Consider the following 18,849-nt stretch of genomic DNA (forward strand, 5'->3'; position numbering starts at 1 on the left):
ATTAGGTCACCATAATTTTTCTAGCTGAACCCTGTGTCACATATGCGTGACACGTGGCATGCAATACGTTCTATCAACTGATCCACTTCTGACTGCATGAGATCGCATCACTAACCAAGTGTTTGGGTGCCTGACCTAAAAATAGGTGTTTTTTTGGGTTTGAAAGACATTAGTCTTTATGTTGGTTAGTTGAAGCCATCAAGTGTGGATTGCGGGAATGGAGCCTCCAACTAGAAAGGCCTTTGTCTCGCTTTATTCTTTAGAGTGGTCGAAGGAAACTAAAATGGGGAGTTCATGTCTATGAGAAGATATAAAGGTTGTCAAATCTGTGGCTTGAAAGAAGTGGAGTCCATTTTAAGGGGAAGAACCAAGGTTTATCTATTCAATTGAAACTTAATTGACAATTGCACTGCAAACGTAACAGGGAGTGGAAAGTGGATGAGAAATAAAAACTTGTCAGAAAACAAAAACAAGAAATTTTTCTTCCCCTCTTCCACGCAGTCCCCTTCTGGTACTACCCTTTCCCCCTCCTCCACTCTCCCGAGATTCGGAGGAAAAATTAAGCTCGAGGAGTGATAAACAAGACCTCGTAGTTGCATGTGAACAAGTTCCACTTCCGTTTCCCCTTTTTTGACCACAATCCTGCCACAGTGCCGGGTAATCACCGGGCTTGATTATTTTTCCACACACAAACACCACATCTTTTGCGAAAATCTCATTTTTTTTTGAGAAAAAAGGTACGAAAAAGAAAGGAAGAATGTACTCCTCATTTGTGAGAAGACTTGTGATTCTTGTGGAATTGAAAATTCAAAATTTCTTAAGCAAAATTCATTGCTGTTAGGACTCTTTGATTCGTACGGTGAGCATCCTGACTAGAAGGTGGATAGAATAATTCGAAGTTCAAAAGAAAAGAAAAAACTCAGCCGACTCCTCCACAAGTGGCAAATGTTTGTTGGCAAAGAAATGTTTGAAACGAAGCAGCAAACAAGTGTGTTAACTGTCAAACAAAAAATTAAAAATGCAAAAGTCATGACGTACCCAACTGTTCCCGTGATCAGTGAATAATGACAGCCAACTTCCTGACTGGCTTAAGTTTGGGTGTCTAGTAATCTATCAGTATGAGATCTGTTGACCCTGAGGTGGCAGTCGCAGTTTGGTCACCGTACCTACACCTCCGGGTTCGGTTTCCACAGCAATGTCACGTCAACGGTCTCTCGGCCCTCTTTTACGACTAAAATAAACTCTTCTCTTGAAGGGGATGCTTTGCAGGGCCTCCAGGGATGACATGGGACACTGAGTATCACACCTGAATATCAGTGGTTGTAGGTGGTTGAAGCTACGGCGACTCTTAAGAGCAGGAATGTGGAAACACTGACGCCGCTTGGTGGACCGCAGGCGGTAACAAAACGAAACGAATGGATCAAAAGCCGACCATCTTTCAATACTATATTAAAAATGATTTTTCCCTCCAAACACTTTCCATCTCAGTGAAGTCGGTGACTAACCAAGTTCGAGTTGTTTGTTTTTGACACAAGAAGCTATCAAAAAAACATGACATTTCCTTGTTTAAGTAGTCATTAGCACAATTTATCATCCATCCCCCAGCATAAGGCAAAATAGCTGCGATTTCATTTCATATTTAAAAAAAAACAAGGTTTTGCTTTTAGGAAGTGAACAACTAAAACTATGTCTTGTCAACTACGTTTTCCAAAACCCCTTTCTTTTCCAATTGCCTAGTCCCCTTTTTGCGTGACCATGGAATCGGTTAATTCCACGAAGGGATGCCAGTTGACAATTAGATGAATCAGAATCGGGAGGGTCAATCCATACTCTTTATCCAATCGGAAAAGAGAAACGTCTAACCAATCAGTTTTCTCCTTTTCTGCATCTTCTCAATAACTGTAAATTAATACTTGGGAGAGTCACAATAAATTATCGTACAAGTCCATTTTCCCAACAACAAGGCGAAATGCAATAAAGGTACAAGTTCCTTCTTTTGCGGTGAAGAAAAGTAAATCAGCCAGTTAGAAGTCAAGTAGGCAATGCAGCGCCTTAGGAATGAGAAGATTCCATTAATCTTTATGTTTGTTTTAGCTGGGTGGCAGTAAATTATGTGTTATTCCTTGCCAGCCCCGGTTATTGTAAATGGATCTGCGTGTGTATGTCTCAGCGATTTGAGCTGATTAAGGGAGTGGACAACTTTCAAGGGGACAGAGTTCTCTTTTTATTGGAAGATCTCAGTACAGCTAAACTGTTCTTTGACATCCAGAACGCATAGACACTACCGACATCCCTACGGGGTGGTTGGGGCTAGACAGCGACTTAAATGCGGACACTTATTTGTCGACAGGCCTGAGGAATCTGTGTGTACGTGACCGCTGACTGACTGTCGGAAGACATCGGGGTGTTCCATTTTCGTGTATCCACAATACCTTGATTGACTCCCCCCACATAGTATGTATCCAAGGCACAATTTCAGGTCCACAGATTTTAGTGTTGACAAGACGTCAGGAAATAAGGCTGACTGGCACCACCCTGATTGTTAATGGCAAGCATTCACGCGCCTTCAAGACATTTACAACACTCGGGTGTCAATCTACTGATCAATTGAATGTCGCCATCATCGCTATGGTCTACTTGAAGTTTGTTGAATGCACGTACTCACTACCACTGTTGCCTGCCTTCTTAAGTAGGGATGTCTAATCTTGTCACTTACTGCTGCATGTAATGCCTTTTCAAGAATGACCTGCCAAATCCCAAAGTCCCGGTTTGACTTGAACGAGATTTGATTTTCATGATGGAATCAAGTTTACGATTTCTTAGACCTGTTTGAACTTTACAAAGTCAAAAATACAACAAATTTTGCATTTTTTTTTCTGGTTTTTAACAAGATCTTCTTTTGGGAGAGAATTTCCTTACCGGATATAAAACTAATCTGCCATCTAATGAACTCAGTCGATCGGTCGGAGTTCCACCAATTTTTGTCCGGGATAACCAAATATTCTGAGGTTGATTTTCCTTCTTCTATGTTAGGTCCCTTTCGTCCAAAATGTGTGTAAAAACCCACACTAGGCAGGTACGTTTGACTACAAGCCTGATCATCTTTACAAGGGTGGTCAAGTCAAGCTCCTGAAATAGAGGTGCAGGATTTTTTCACACAGCACTTGTCACATTTGCCACTGTCACTCGTAACTTTACTTTGAGGAGGTGGCCGCCCTAGAAAAGTCTCTTTTAACCTGCGATTGGACCTGGAACACGTCTCGATACCGAGGCTGGGCTAAATTTTCAAATCCACCAATATAACTGAATTAATCCAACAAGGATCGAGGGATTTCGGGTACTTCAGGCATCACCAGACCTAAGTGTCCTTTGCGCAATCAAGGCGGAGGAAGAAAGAATCATAAATATGTAAGCAGGCTGGAACGTCAAGTCAAGAAGTCCGCCCAGCGGAGACCTTATAAAACACCTTTTTTGACACTTCAATGCCATTACCAGGAAGAATGGATGCATTTCTCCTAGAGAGACAAAAGCACGAAAGAAACACTTAATTTGCGGTAGAATAAAGAAGGATGCGTTGGATTTGTTTAGGGTAAATCAGTGTTGCTGCACCGACAATGGAATTTCAAGACGCGGCATCCATGTTCAAGTCGCACGGAGACTTTATTTGTTCGACTAGCCAAGGAATCCTCACATACTGTGGTTGATTGCAAGTTCACCCCCATATGTCATGACTCCGTCCGGACAGCAGTAACGAGGAGGATGGGCGATGTTGAACCTGCATCTGATGAACTGCATGAAGCGATGAGGTATCCTGCGAACATGGCCGCAAATCTCTTACAGGTCTTTAAACACAACTGCCACCCGAAAAGATGCTGGATTGAAGAGGATGTTTCAGCTAGTGATACTTCCACTCCTCAATCGTCATTGCAGCTTGCCCATTGCAGAACCACTGGAGAGTTAAATAAGCCAACTCGAGTAAAACTAACAAGACGGATTCATTCCACCAACGACGAAGCCATCCAGCAGGTTCAAGGACAAGTCGACCGTTTTAAACAAACCTCTTCTCCCCTCTTATTTCATTAAAGTTTCTAAAAATCCCAGATCAACTTAAACACTACCGGCGTGAATTCATCACGCTCTAAACCACCTGTCAAAATGGGACTGGGACGAGGTGTCACCTCATTGTGCATGACATGGCGTCATGGTCAAAGTTGTCACCTTTCTGCCATCGTTCCATGTCTTGAAATAGCCTCAAAGAGATGTGCGACAGGTAGGAGACAAAGAGGCCAAGGCTCCAGAATTTAAAACATATGGGTGGTGGAAACCAAGTGTGTTTGCTTGGCCCCTTTTTAAACTACGGAGGAGGACCGATTCAGGCACACTTAAACAAAAAGGCCTTAACCACATACTTGGCGGACAAAAATGTTCAAGTTGCTTGCGGTACAAAATCGTTACAATTGTCCCTGGGGACCTGTGGAATACATTTGTTTTGCTTTCTACAATTTTCTGGTCATTTGAAACCTCTCAGAGCAGGGAATAAACCTGATGTAATTTGAGCTCGTCTGTTTTGTGAAGTCGCAGAGCTCCCTCGCACAACTTATCAAACTTCTTCATCTGCAATTGGCCTTCGGATAAAGTTGAAAGTACTGCAGGAGTCTGTCTAAAGGAGAATGGTAAGCAGTCGTGTTTGGAGATCTCTAGGCAGGTCAGTTGTGGACTTTAAGCCCCGGTCACAGTTTCTTAGCCATGACTGGGTTTGGTGTTTGAAACAGTATCAGTGGAGTGAGGGGGGACATCCTTCATGAAGTCCACTTGAAGTCAGTCAATGGACAGGCGAGCCCGCTGTAAGGAGGAGAGAGAGAATTAGAGAAAAGGAAAGACACCAGAAGTAGATTTGATTTGGTGCTGACGTGGAAAGTAGAACTTGGCCCATTGTTTTGCATCCTTCTTCCTTTTGGGGCAGCTGACTTAACGAGTAGAGGAACCTCTTTTCATCCCGACGAATAATTTGTCGTTTTGCAAATGCCTCCGAGAATATTTCTGTCAGTCTGTCAGAAAAAGTCGTTTTCCTTTATGACAACCCAGGTCCTCATGTCCACGAGAAGGTCTGCGCTTTGGTTAGAGAGATTCGAGGGATAGAGGGAGGGAGAGAGGAAGGGTGGTAGTGCCTCTTTCTTCTTTTCTGTTTTTCCACCTGATCCACCTTTCCCTAAGTGATGGTTATCAACCTTTTCCTGCATAGAACAACCAGGAAATTAACAAAAAGTGGAAACGAAGGTGAGTCAGGGTAATTTTTTGGATTCTAGAGACAAAAAACCATCAACAATCGCTCAAGTTAACTCATAACTGTTTGTGGGAAGACGAAACAGCGTTTTTGTCCTCCCATATCTACTATAAAAAGGTGCAGGAGTCAGCATTGCTTAATTTGATCCCGAGACTACTTCTATCTGGCAAATTGGTGGAAGAATGTTTATGTGGACTACGTCAAGGTAGAAGGGAAGCAGCACTCTAACAAACGCTGGAGTTGAAGGCTGCGGTAAGTGGTTCTTTAATTTGGCAGGTTCTTCCATCTTCCAGTCTCGCCATACGTCAACAGTAACTCTCCCCTCTTGTTCACATGCCTTTTGGGACTTCAGAGCGCCACATCGGGCAGTAGATGTGTCCGAAACACAAATTCTTCTCTTCTGTCACTGGTCCTCGATGGGGAGATAAAGCCCGCCCTTTCGGAACTCCTCATATGTGATTTGTAACACCTGAAGGCAGGTGCTTAGGACTTTTACATAACGGAAAGAGACTTTTAAAGTAGTTCCAGAGTAAAAGCAAATGCCCACCTTAGAACTTGCCGCACTGTGCTTTGGCAATGCCCAGTTAAGCGATAGAGGAATTCCCTTGCCAAAGTCCCACTATAAACATTTTCTTGGGGTAATCGAGGAAATAGTACCTGTAGAAGATAACCCTGTAGAAGAGCTATAAGATCGTCCTTTTCATATTTTATTTCCTCTGTTTAATTTGACATTATTTAGGCTTCTTGGATAAATCAAAAAGAAGGTTTACAGTATTTTTTAAGAAAGTGTTAAAACACCTTTTTACACTTTTTCGGACCATTATATCACCAATTAAACTAATCATATCATTTATGTGCATGGTTTTTTCTTTTTTTATGAAAAGTCGCCTTTTACAACTTATTTGCTCAATTTCCATATTTGTCTTTTTCCACTAAAACTTGCTACTTAAACGGAGTTATCAGTAGTATGTTCTATTCCGAAGAAGGAGAATTGGAAAAGGGAAATATCTTCTCAAGATACCTCAATGAAGAAGCCTTGTGTCATATTACTAATAAGAAATCCCCATTTCTGGTGAACACTTCCTTTTTACACAGAGAAAGTGCCACGATAAAGCATTTGCGAGTGCCGCGGAGGACTGGATAATGAATGTCCCTGCAAGGCGCATTCTTATTTCTAACCATGGATAAACAGACATGAGTGTTGGGCACCTCAAAAGATTAATACGAAAATTGCGGACTAAAAAGCACATGATTTATTTCCCTCTCTTAAGGGACAGAGGCGAAGATCGGGCGGGAGGAGGATGTGGGAGGAAGGAGAAATTGACAGTGTTTAAAGAAACAAAGTGCCACTGACTTATTTTATGGAAATTTAAGGCATGCTCCTTAAAAGCAACTACTCTTGATTCTCAAACTTTAAATCATTTTGTTTGAACCGATGAAAAACTTAAACCTCATACCTGCGAACAGATAGTATAGTGGATGATGGACTAGCCCGTCTCATCGGACTGTACTTCAAACCTTCCAACACTTTTCTCAGTTGGTAAATTAATCTTCTTTCACCTTGGAAAAGACTTGAGTTCCTTTTTTAAATCGGCTGTTAATGATGCATTGGGATGTGTCACAGATAGACCCGCTTTATCATGTAGACATCCCTTAAGCATAGAGTCACTTACTTATTTAGTATGAGCCGAAGAGGCCGATAGCTAAACAGCCAAATCTGCGTAAAAGTGGATGTTTAGTGACTACCTCAATGCCAGAAACAGCGTAAAGGTTGGCCAATAGTAAGTTATTTGAACCCGTCTACTGTCACGTATGTGTGACGCAACTGTTTTTCTATCCCACCTCCAATTCTCCAGTGGAATCATGGAACTAGTACCAAGAAAAGGCGGTAATTAGCGCTTAAAGAGCTGTTATTTAGGAAACCCAACGGAGAAGGTTGAGAAGAAGGCCATATTCCCCTTTCCTTCCTCTCCCACCTTCTCTCCCTAACCGAAGCGTGCATCACAGCTTGATCTTCCACTATGCAGTATACAGTCTGGCGAATATGGCCTTCTTCTCAAAGATTGAATATTTCTTTTTCTAAGCCCCTCTGATGTGTATCGTAGAAGCTAGACAGACAGATAGATCACAAACAAAAGTGTTGCTTAGCCATCATCAAAGGAACAAAGCATGATGAGCACCACAAACACACAGGCACGCACACAATGGGTAGAATTTTCTAGAGGTAGTGTCGCCAAAGTGGGCGGTGGGTGGTGAGTAAGTCAGGAAATGAATGATGGAAGTGATCGCTACACCGACTGTTACTGAAGTCTGCTACTTGATCAGTCGATTTCTTGACTTTCCCAATCGCGGAGATTTCACCACTCAGCTAAAAGTTCCTGACTTCCATCTCCATGCATAATCATTCATGAGGTAAACGGTAGATCTTTCTAAGCTTGACTGCCTCTTCTGGTGCTTTTTTGCAGAAAAAATCTTTTTTACCCGTCAAATGACTTACAGCAGGAGCCAGACATTTCAGAATGTCTTTCAGGACCCCCTGGATTCAATGAAACGCAATGAGATCAGCTGCCTCCCCACTGTCGCTAATTTGTAGCCAGTACGGAGGATGGCGAATCATACCTGTTAACACCTCGCCAACCCTTTCGTTCAGCGTCTTCTTTGGAAGGGCGTAGAGGAAGGACTCGGACTGAAAGGGCTGATGAGAAGCGCATAACTGTGAAAAGGAAATCCCCTTAAAGAAGCAAATTTTTGCCTCTGCAGCCATTGACTTATCCTGGAACATTATTCCTTTATGTGTTGTCGGTAAATGGTTAAAAATCCCACCAACTTGCACTCACTCTATCACAGATGATATTTCCTTGTGTCTTTAGTGCCTTCTAAGACGAATGAAGTGTAGAATTGGGTATCCAGTAGTGCTTTTTCATAACGGATTTTTCATTCTTTAACTGACGATTTCTCGACCCATTGGCCCAACAAATGCTTTCGCTTATCATAGGTGTTTCAAAACAACCCATTTTTCACCTTTTATGATATCCTTGGTGTTCACTATATGAGGGGACTTTCGGTTCCTGCCAATTGAAAAGGCGATGCTGCCGAAGCGTTGCCAGGCACCAAATCTGCCACACCAAATCGGAAGTCTCACCGATGTGGACTGCTCTAGATATTGCTGGTCCAAATGCTAAGCGCATACAACAGAGGATGGTGATGGACAAAGCTTATTGCCGGTGGATCCCACTGGGCTCGTAAGTAGTGAGACTCAAGTGCTCAACAATGATAACTTGGAATGGTTTTGAACGGAGACGCCACCTGGTCAACCGGTCGTGCGGCTGTCCATCTGTCCTCCAGACGGGTCTCAATCTTAGGCCACCAAACGGGAGCCACTCCTGTGATGAAACATTTCGCTCCGCAGAAGCGGTTTAGCCTTGTCGACTGACAATTCTTTCTAGACAGACACTGAAGTAGGTGAAAGAATTTAACAGGAATTTAGGTCAGAAAAATGAATGCAGTTGCCACTTCTTTAGATGTCCTTAGTCCTCTTTTTTCCCCAATAAATGCTCCTCTTCGCAGGCATTTCATACGCCTTCTTTCAATTCGGCGACTTTTGGAACCGAAATGACTTTGGAAGATTAATCTCCTTGATGCACAAATACCTCTCCGCTTATTGCCCCATTACCGGTGTCTGACGGGTTTAAATTGGTCCCTTATATCCACCGAGCGCCTTCCGAAACCCTCTTTTGTCCAGCTGACAGGTAAGGTCAATGGTTGCTTGTTTATTTAGTTGCTTTTTTTACTATCCTCCTTTCCATACTACTAAAAAAATGATTTGATATTGTTCTTTTTGAGATGAGCAAAAAAACCGACTGAAACAACTTATCTGCTTGTTCAACTCCCGGTATCGGTAACGGGTCATTTAGGGGCTCCGCCATTGTACCTCCGCCCGACTGCCTGGCCTCTGAACCATGTCAGTAGCCCTCAGCCCATCGGTTCGTTGACAATACATTTACTGTCTGAGTATTATGCCTTCTTTTATCCTCAAGGAAGTCTCGGGACGTTGTGTTAGTGATAGTGGAAAGCAATCTCCATCTTAAGGGACGTCTGTCCTGATTGCTACTGCTGGGTAATAAAATTAGCGGGGTGGAGGAAGGGCACATTCTGTGAATGAAAGAATCGGTGATGACCCCTAGCAGAAGGTCTAGAAATGACATCAACCTAGTCGTGGCCATGAACCATCTGGAAAAGTTCGCTACTTAGCAGTCTACTTTGCCTCCATCGCTCTACTACCTAATGGAATTCCGATGAAACTGGAAACCATTTAAGTAAGAACAAAGCAGTAAGGAGAAATAAACGTCTAAACACCGCGTTCCAACGACTAGCGATATACTTACGAGATGGTCAGCACATCCCCTTGTCCACCTAGGTAGGACAAAGCTCCTGATTCAGTAGAATTGCCAAGATACTGTGTTGTTGTGATGTGATGGGTCGTGAGTGTTGCCTTGCAACACCAATTACATTGAGACGGCTGACGTAGGATGTTGGCGAAGGAGAGCGTTGGGGAGGATGCTTAAAAGAAAATGAGGAGCTAAGTAATACTTTAAGTGTTTGTCTAACTCTCGATTTTGGTAACGGAGGCACTTGATACCTCCGTCATTGTCCGCCTGCAGGGCGACCTGGCCTCCGGGCAATACCAGCAGCCCCAAGCCCTTCTGTGCATTGGCAATGCGTATTCTATCCTCTCCCGTCTTCAGGGAAGCCTTGGGGCGCTAGACCACCTTAAAGGCTCAGATGAGACTACTTGAATATGCAAGGGAGATCGCCATAAAACGCACACCCGTTCGCCTGTAAGGTGTGAATTTATAAGTAGACTAGTGGATGCTATCCCTTAAGTCAGTTAAACTATGGCGTCATCTCCTACTAAGAAGTCAACCTCACGGTTCCAATGGCAGATGTTAGAAATCCAGAGAGAGAAAGACGAAGAAAGAGAGAGAGGGTGGACCCTAATCGGTTCATTTATGAAGGGCGCGTAATACAACGTGGAGCATTCACAATTCACATTTTTACCAATGGGAGATTTTGGAGGGGTTTCATGGCCCTGTTGTTGGATGTGTTTAAGCAAAGAGCAAAAAAGAGAGGAAAAGGGTACAAAAGTAAAAATGTTGGCAAATGATGGGGTAAATGGGAGAGGAGGAGTTTGTGGGAATGTACGATTGTAGAGCGACTGATAGCAGTTACGTGTGGTAGTTGTAACAACTTTTCCACAGTAAAAAATGACAGAGTTTTCGTCTTTTTAAAATATGGGTATTAATTTGAGGAATGACAGATAGATCAAACTGAAGGAAATTGGTAAACGTACGAGTGCGGAATGGATGGATGGATGGAGGCTGGATGGATGGATTGATACAGAATGGATGGACAAGTGATGGATGGATCGATGGATACGGTATAAATGGATGGATGGAATGCTGGATACCAGTTAGATGGATGGTGAATGGATAGATGAATTGATGGATGCGAGATGAATGGATAGATTGATGGACATGAAATGAATGAATGGATACGCAATAGATGGGTGTGGGATGTATAGGAGATGGATGGACACCGGATGGACGGATGTGGAGTAGATGAATGTTGAATGAATGCATAGTAGATAGATTGATGGATTGATGGATTGATGGATACGAGATAAATATGTGGTGGATAGTTGGATGAATATGGGATATCTGATGGATTTTGAATAGATCGTCCTTTGCGCTGAGCTCCGGGTTCGCTTAAAGTGGATGTTTTCCTTCTCCAACTACGAGCGGTATATGTTGTCTACGCCTTCTTTCCTGGTTGTTTTAATCCATAATCCTACTACCTTGGCCGTTCTTGCTAAAAATTATGCGGTATTTATAATCCTCGGCTCCCTTTTGTTTTTTTTTCGGTTGATCACCTCTACAACCTGCGATATTCCGAAATGCCTCCTTTCTTTCTCTCTACGAGGTATTCTCTGGGCCACAGTTATCTGTAAGCAACCACAGATGGAGCATTTAAACAAGAAAGGATTCTTTGATTATATGTAGAGAAAGAGATTAAAAGAGTTGGATACTGCAATCGGATATTGAACATTTTTCTGCCTTTTCTGACCTAACGCTTAACCCTAGCATTCCATTGCCTTCCACTGGACTGATTTGTCGGTACGACAGAAGATTCGGAGGCTATCTCTCTTCACTGTCTTAGTTCACCATGTGTGCTTGCTTTTTAATTTAAAAATTTCTAATAAGATAGAGAAAATTTGTCCATCTTTTGTGCTTTTTCAGCCTGCAGCAGGTGCTAACTGATCTATTAGGTGTTCCATGAGCTAGCTAAATTATTCCTCATGGAAATTACTCTTTTCCTGTATTATGCAGTCAGCAGGATCATTGCAATCGCCAATGCCTCATCAAGGTTAACTCGACCCTCACAGAAGATGCTTATGGTATTGAACAGGAGAATTTGAGCCCAGCGTCACACATGTGTGACACCTCAATTTTTCTACTTGAATCAGGTGTCACAAATATGTGACACACGTTTACTTGCAGCAGTTTGATTGTGTAAATTTATATTGAGGGAACCGATATAGTCGACTTACTTCATCTGAGGAGGGCAGGACTTCATCCCGAGTTTTTTATAGCAGAATAATAAACAATTACGATTGAGGTGGTCAATTGGCGTTCTAGACATACCCACATGGCAGTTTTGACAAGCAAATCTCCACTCAAAGTTAAAGTCCAGGTTACATTAACTTATGATCGACTCGGAAACTGGAATCACCTGTCGGTTTTCCTATCATCTGATGATGGGAGCTTTCCCTTCCTCCTTCATCCCCCTATTCAATTGCACATCTACAGGTTTATATCTCTAAGGGGAAGTAAATTGACACCGGCATTATCATCAGAACCTTTATGATCGGGAGAAATTGACTTAGTTTCTTTTTTCATCCCGACTGCGTCTTAATATCTATCATCGCCTTTTTTCTCCCTTCATCGAATGTCAAACTGTGATTGGTTAGATGTGTGGAACGTTTTGATTGGACGACGTAAGAGTTCATTCTTTTCCATGCCATGTGCTGACCCAAAATCCAGTAATTTTAGGCCATTGTGCTTCTACTCTTCAAGGTATGTCAAATTTTGAAGTGAATTCCAAATGTCGAGCAGATTTTGCTTATCCATCTGGTTCTTGCATGAACTACCCCGGAAACCCTGCAAAAAATTGTGTGGTTTGCAGGCAGACCTCCCCGTTGTTTCACCTTTTTAAGTTGTGGGAGGTTGTAGAAATGCATGAGATTACTACAAAACTACAAATCTTAACACAAAAAATGCATTCCAATCCACACGTTTGAGACGTTTTGCGTGGGAGGGTGAATTCTTCCTTACGCCCAACCCCCACCTCCTCCTCTCCTCGAGGAGGATTTTCGGATATTCTGGAACATTTTTACACTCGTGAAGACAAACTCCCTGTGCAGTGTCATGCGCATTAAGGTCAAGGACATTTGCAGGAACAAGAAACATGGGAAATACGCCATCATCCAAAAGCATTTCCCTACTCCAGCCAGTAGGTATGTACGCATCCGCTTCTCCTTGGGTGTTCGTCACTTGGTTAATATGGCTGGCGACTGTTTGACACACGTGTGTAGAGCGGTGCCAAATGAATGTAGACACAAGTTTGGATGCATCATGTGCCGTTCCATGGTAGTCACTGCTTTGCGCTTAAGCTAAACCCCCAAAAAAAGGCTGCTGATTAAAAAAACCTGAGGAGTGGAATTTGTTCCTGATGGCTTCACAAAACTAATCTAAATGAGGCTTAAAACTGCTTAAAGTATCTCAACAAATTTGTCAAGCAGAATGTCGAGCGATGACGGCAGTGGAATGGACTGTCCAGAAATGGTTTAAACAGTTGGCATTGGGAGAGGAACTAATCACTGGAGTGAAGCAGGTTGGTCATTCGAGGATGATAGATAGCGAAAAATTTTTGCAGCGATTAAGATAAGAAATTAATGGATGCGGAAGGGATGAATTAGAGAAAACCCGATAGATGGAGGGATGGAGGATGGATGGATGGATACAGGATGGATGTATGGATACAGGGTGGATGGATGGATACAGGATTTATAGACGGATGGATGGATGAATGAATGCATGGATACAGGATAGATGAACGCATAAAAACAGGATTGACGGATATAGAGTAGATGGATGGATGCAGGATGGACGGATGGGTACAAGATGAATGGATACAGGATAGATGGGCTGATGGATGGATGGATGCGTGGATGCATGGATACAGGATGGATGGATACGGAATGGATGGGAGATGCATGCATGTATGGATGAGGTATGATCTGGGAACGCATTCAAAAGCAAGGAAGGTAAGAATATCAGCAAACCTGCTGATGTCGTCTGTTTAAGGATCTAATCACTTACTGCTGGTGTTGATGAAGCTCTAAAAACTGCTTTTCACGTTTCTTCATTGACACTCTATCTAAAGAGCAATTTTTTCTGTGCTACTTTCTCGAAACCAACCTATCCTAAAGCTCCTTCGGAACGTCATTTTCCTTTCCAAGGTGTAGAAGATACCAGTCGTATTCGAGCTCCCCTTATCTACGTAGTCCTTTCGAGTTGCAACACAGAGCGTCATAGGCGCATATGAAGATGAAGGTTTTTTCATGATAACCATACAGAAAGTTTGAGGAAATTTTGCTCTAGGTAGGATTATCGCACCTTCCCCCTCCCCCGAAGTAGCACTAACCCCTTACTACCAAGGCTGAAAGGCTACTCCCGCTGTGGAAAGGTCACGTCGTCAGGGCCATTATACAACATATTGAGACTGAAGCGCCTACTTAATGGGGCATTCAGTTAAACAAATGTCAAATTCCCATGGTAACATTTAAAAAGGGCCCCACTGCCTCTCAGTGAAGATCAAATTTGGCATTTCTGACAAAAAAATTGGCCCAAAGTTGATCCGATCATATCCACCTGGAGTGTGTCCTCTGTGATTTAATTTTCCCGCTCGAAGTTATACCTTAGTAACACAGACTAAAACAATATCGCTTTTACGTCATAACGCCCCTCTTTTAGAATGGAAAAGGCTTTTACCTTTTGACAACCATCCCTCACTTCAAAAAAAAGCCACTAATTTCCCGTTAATTACCCTTCTGGCTGTAAAAGTTTTTTGGGAAAATTTTTCAACTCTGGGCAGTTACCAGCACAGAATCATCATTCCCTACAAGCCCTGTCAACAGGCACTTTCGTCAGCCCCCCTGAAGTGGAATGACCGACGGTGAGTCCAGAGAAGAACCAGGGGTTCTACAGATCAGTCAGATCCGAGTAAAACGTCTTCCCCATTCCCTTGATGCCACCAGGAGGGAAGGCAGCTGTGGATGAGTGGTGACAAGGTCTACACCTCCAGCCTGATGGTACAGTCAGACACACTCCGCGTGTTCACTGGGGAACATCTTCCAGCTTCTGTGGCAGTCATTCGAGCGGATTCTTACTCAATGAAGTTTGCTTTGTAGGAGACCAGACCTACGGCACGTAGGACCTCCATTTATCGCTCCTCATCCCCTCTCGCCCTATAAAATGGAGCAAACTTATGGCTTGAAAGGTCGAGCGCCTTCGGTCTCCAGCGGTGTGACAAGTTACCCATAGGAATTCTTCATCCTCCCGGATTGCAAGGATCTGTGGATACTTTGGCGTTAAGCCCTAATGCTAGGAGGCAGTTTCAAGAGGAGGGCTACACAACTCTTATGCAGTCCTATGGAAGTCTTCCCACATCTTCATTCCTGTTGGCAATTCCTATGATCACACCGATATTTCGTGACTTGCAGTCATTTTTCGGAACGACTCAGAGCAGAGCCATTAATTCTCACTGGTTAGTCATCTTGATCCACCCACTAGGGGCCAAGGGTCGGTACTGACGGGCGTAGGCAAGGCCCACTCACGAGCTCCTGACAATCGCCAGTGCTTTATCAGCGGCATCTCCACATCGGAGCTACCGAGGTTTCGTCACTTTTTTCCTTTTTGATATTTGAAATGCGATTGGAAGTAATCAGTGGATTTAAACAAATTTTGTGCGCCACCACTTACATCTAGACATCTCCACAAAGCTAACCTGTCAGTAGTGATAGGATTTGAAGTGTCCTTTGATAAATGATAGCTTTTATTCGGACTTTTCTGAGGGTGAAAACTTTTGTTTAATATTTGGTAAAGTGCTGCGAGTGGACTTTTTGAAGTCTGACCGCTCTGATTGACAGCCCCAGCGCCACCTGCGCTTTTGTGGACAGCCTGTTTAGAAATAGGATGACGTGTGATCGGTGGTCAAGTTAAATGAGAACTGCAAATTTTGCCGGCATAGAAGAGGTCGCTGTCGCGACGGTATTAAATACAGTGCATCATGCTGACGAACTTCAGCGCGAACCAGAGTTCGTCAGGAATGGCATTTAATGTCCCGTAAACGAGGGTGAAGGTGGAAAATTTCATGTCCATTAATCGTGAATTCGCACCCAACCACTTTGTATTCTACAGTTTGAATGACGTGAGCACTTCAAGGACCCTCAGGCCTCTCCCAATATACCTAGCTCTCCGTCTATCCGGCAGTGACGATTTCGTCCCAAAACAAAAGACATTTTTCACATCCCACAGTCTTTAGCGCTGGGCGTAAAAGTAGCTAAACAAAATTAACCTTCTTCCGGCATGATTTTGGAAAAAAACGCGTTTTTTTTCGTGACCTCGCTGCAAATCGCAGCTATTAATTAAGTTAAAAATAGGATTTACCGCCCAGCTCATGTGGTAAGGCGGAGAACTCGACTAAAGTAGAAGCGCTGTCGATACCGTCTCCTTTCTTTCACTTTCTCTTAAAATCCTCGTAAATTCTTTTTTGCACAATGAAGCCTTATTTTCCACAAATCGGCCTCTCCGTTTAAAGGCTTTGAAACCGGAACTTAGTGGAACAGCGAAATATCCCCACAGCAACTAGGTAATCACCTCAATGTAACCAAATTTCTTGAAGATTTGGAAAGCGCATATGCTTAGTTTAGTACATTTTAAATATGCATTTTGCTCCATAAATTGGTTGGGCAAAATATTATGCAAGAATTAGATGCTACTGAAAATAATTAAGTAGGTGTGACGCTTAGAGATAAAAGGGTGGGTGAATGAACGGGGTGATCAAGTAGGCTCTTGCGGTAGTTCTAGAAAAAAAGAGAAAATACCTCGAAAAACAGTTTACACTTTAAAGCAACCACTGTCACACTCCAGTCTTCTTCCAAAAAAAATGTGAGCTTATTAGGGATACCAATACCCTCGAGGAGTTTTAACCCGTAGAACGTGACATGACGTGCCCACCACCTTCAAATGAGGATTCGCCCGAACAAAATTGGTGTCTGAGGCATTTCTGGATGATTCGCTCTGCTGTCAGATATGTGACACGAAGCCTCTGCATCTTCAGTAAGGGGAAGAACTCACAGTCACAGAGAAATAGAAAAAGTTGATTTTCGGCGTTCGAGACTGTTGCATGACTCCTTCCATCCTGGGAGTCGGTTCAACTTGCGAGAAAGCCTAAGTTGTCATTCTGGAGTGACAGTGACTCCACATCATTTACGTCAGTCCCCTCCAAAGGAAGGGGACAATAATCTGACATGTGGTGAGTGTTTACAAGAGAGGGGGTGCCTGTCACTTTTAAAAAGCCTCTATTTGGAAGGTAAAATCTAGAACATTGTAGAACATTCCCCAATTCGCACTCTCGCTAAGTTTTCCGCCTCATCTAGGCTCTTCAGGACCATTCAATCCAGTCAGCAGGCACACACTCAAAAGTCGTACACCTGTACCCACATTAGAGGCCTCGTTTCCCAAAGTCTCATCTCCCGACTCTTCGGATTGGATCCAGATATTCTTCATACCATCACGTCATGGCAGATTTAGGGATGCGGAGTGTTTTGGATTGACTGTCCACAGAACCAGTTGCCAAGAATGAAACAGAGATCTCGAAAGTGACCCACGGCAGTGGAAGCTAGAGAGGAGCAGAACACAGGCATTGGTTCCGCCTACGGCTTGACCATGACAAAGGTCAATGACAGCACCCCTACTTCCCATAACAGTCGACACACACGTCATAGATCTGTCGTATTTGCAGAAGACTTCGAGCACAGGACAGTCAGGACAAGAGCAAGACACTTAGCTACCTGCAAAACGACCGACCATACTTCTCTACGGCAGTGACAAGGCCGTTGGGGACGGTCGACGGTACCAAAAACGGTACAAACCTTTTAGAGCACCTAGAAAACCATAAACCTACATCCTCAAGAAGGAACAGTAGTAACAGAAGGTATTTTTAAATGATGCAAGGAAGGCTAGTTAAAATATCACACATATGTCAGGATATCACAAAAGACGGAAGTAGGAATGGCATAGATTAAAATAACTAGGTTTCCAAGTCTCTGTTGGAACCTGCAATAGCAGCTTCGAGAGCCTGCTCCAGGGAGATGTTTCTAGTCATCAACTCCTCACAGAGGCGTTTCAAACCTTTCAGCTCGGTGGAATTCAGCGCCGCAGTGGAGGAAGACAACTCCAGACTCTTCAACTTCGAACGCAGGGTTGAGAGCAGGTCCGAGGCTAGTCGAATTGGTGTCGTGGTGATTGCGGAAGCCGAGGAGGAAGAAGACACAGATATTGAAGCATGGTGTGATTCCGAAACTAATGAGAACAAAACAAATCTTCGTCATGATACAGCGAAGGTGTCATCATCACCATATTTGAACAGTGCAGCGACTTCCTATGACGCTGTTATAAGCCAGAGGCTCTTCCGCTTGACCTAATCGTATCCAGCTTCCAATCAGGGAGACTTCAGGGAAGGTAACTTCGTTAAGTGACACATTTGGGATCTCAACTCTGCTTCAAAGCTCGGAAGAGCGGGGCGAGAAAGGAAGGAGGAAAGGTAAGGGGAGGAGAAAATAATGGGAGGGGAGAGGAAGGAAAGCTTCTCGCTCCTGTGTTCTGACAAGCTTTGGATTCATCCCCTTTCCTTCGTCTTCCTCCCCTGTGCTTGCTTCTTTTCCTGCTTCACGTCCTGGGTTTACAGTATTTCCCTGACCTAGATTAATAGCGCAAATGACTGGACTCCCTAATTCTTCCCTTACAGTAAACACAAATTCTTCAAAGCCACAAATTTGGGAACCCTCATGATGCAAGAAGGTGGCTTACTTCCGCTATCTCACGGATAACACTAGTTCCACAATTTTTCCGGTTCCACTTACCACCTTGTTGCTCATAGCCAATCAGTTTTTTTTTCGACCGTTCTGTACAATTTGACTAGCCGGAAGGCTGTCCGAGACGAAGCGACATCACCACAGTCCACACTTGATGGCTTCAACTGACTAAAACAGCCATTGACGCTCATTAAATCTAAAAAGGCTTTGTCTTCAGATCAAGGATTCAAACATTCGGTTAGCAGCGAGGCGATTTGTCGCAGTCCGAACTTGGTTAGTTGACAAAGAATGCATCACATGTCACGTACTTGTGACACCGAACTCGGGTAAAACAACTAGGAGGACTCAA

At 43.4% G+C, this 18,849-nt stretch overlaps 1 protein-coding gene across 1 annotated transcript in view; it reads right to left on the bottom strand. All coding sequences in view use genetic code 11, as the record gives it.

Moving 5' to 3' along the window:
- Positions 1-17,716: 17,716 nt before the first annotated feature.
- The window catches only part of EGR_03317 (GRIP1-associated protein), a gene marked incomplete at both ends in the record, with an annotated part of 5,222 nt that continues 4,089 nt past the window's right edge, over positions 17,717-18,849 (bottom strand). The window contains one exon of the mRNA XM_024492566.1: positions 17,717-17,988. Within this exon, the coding sequence (XP_024352967.1) occupies positions 17,717-17,988 (272 nt within the window). The remainder of the gene's footprint in view (positions 17,989-18,849) is intronic.

Source organism: Echinococcus granulosus (genome assembly GCF_000524195.1).
Source record: "Echinococcus granulosus chromosome Unknown EG_S00017, whole genome shotgun sequence".
NCBI lineage: Eukaryota > Metazoa > Platyhelminthes > Cestoda > Cyclophyllidea > Taeniidae > Echinococcus > Echinococcus granulosus.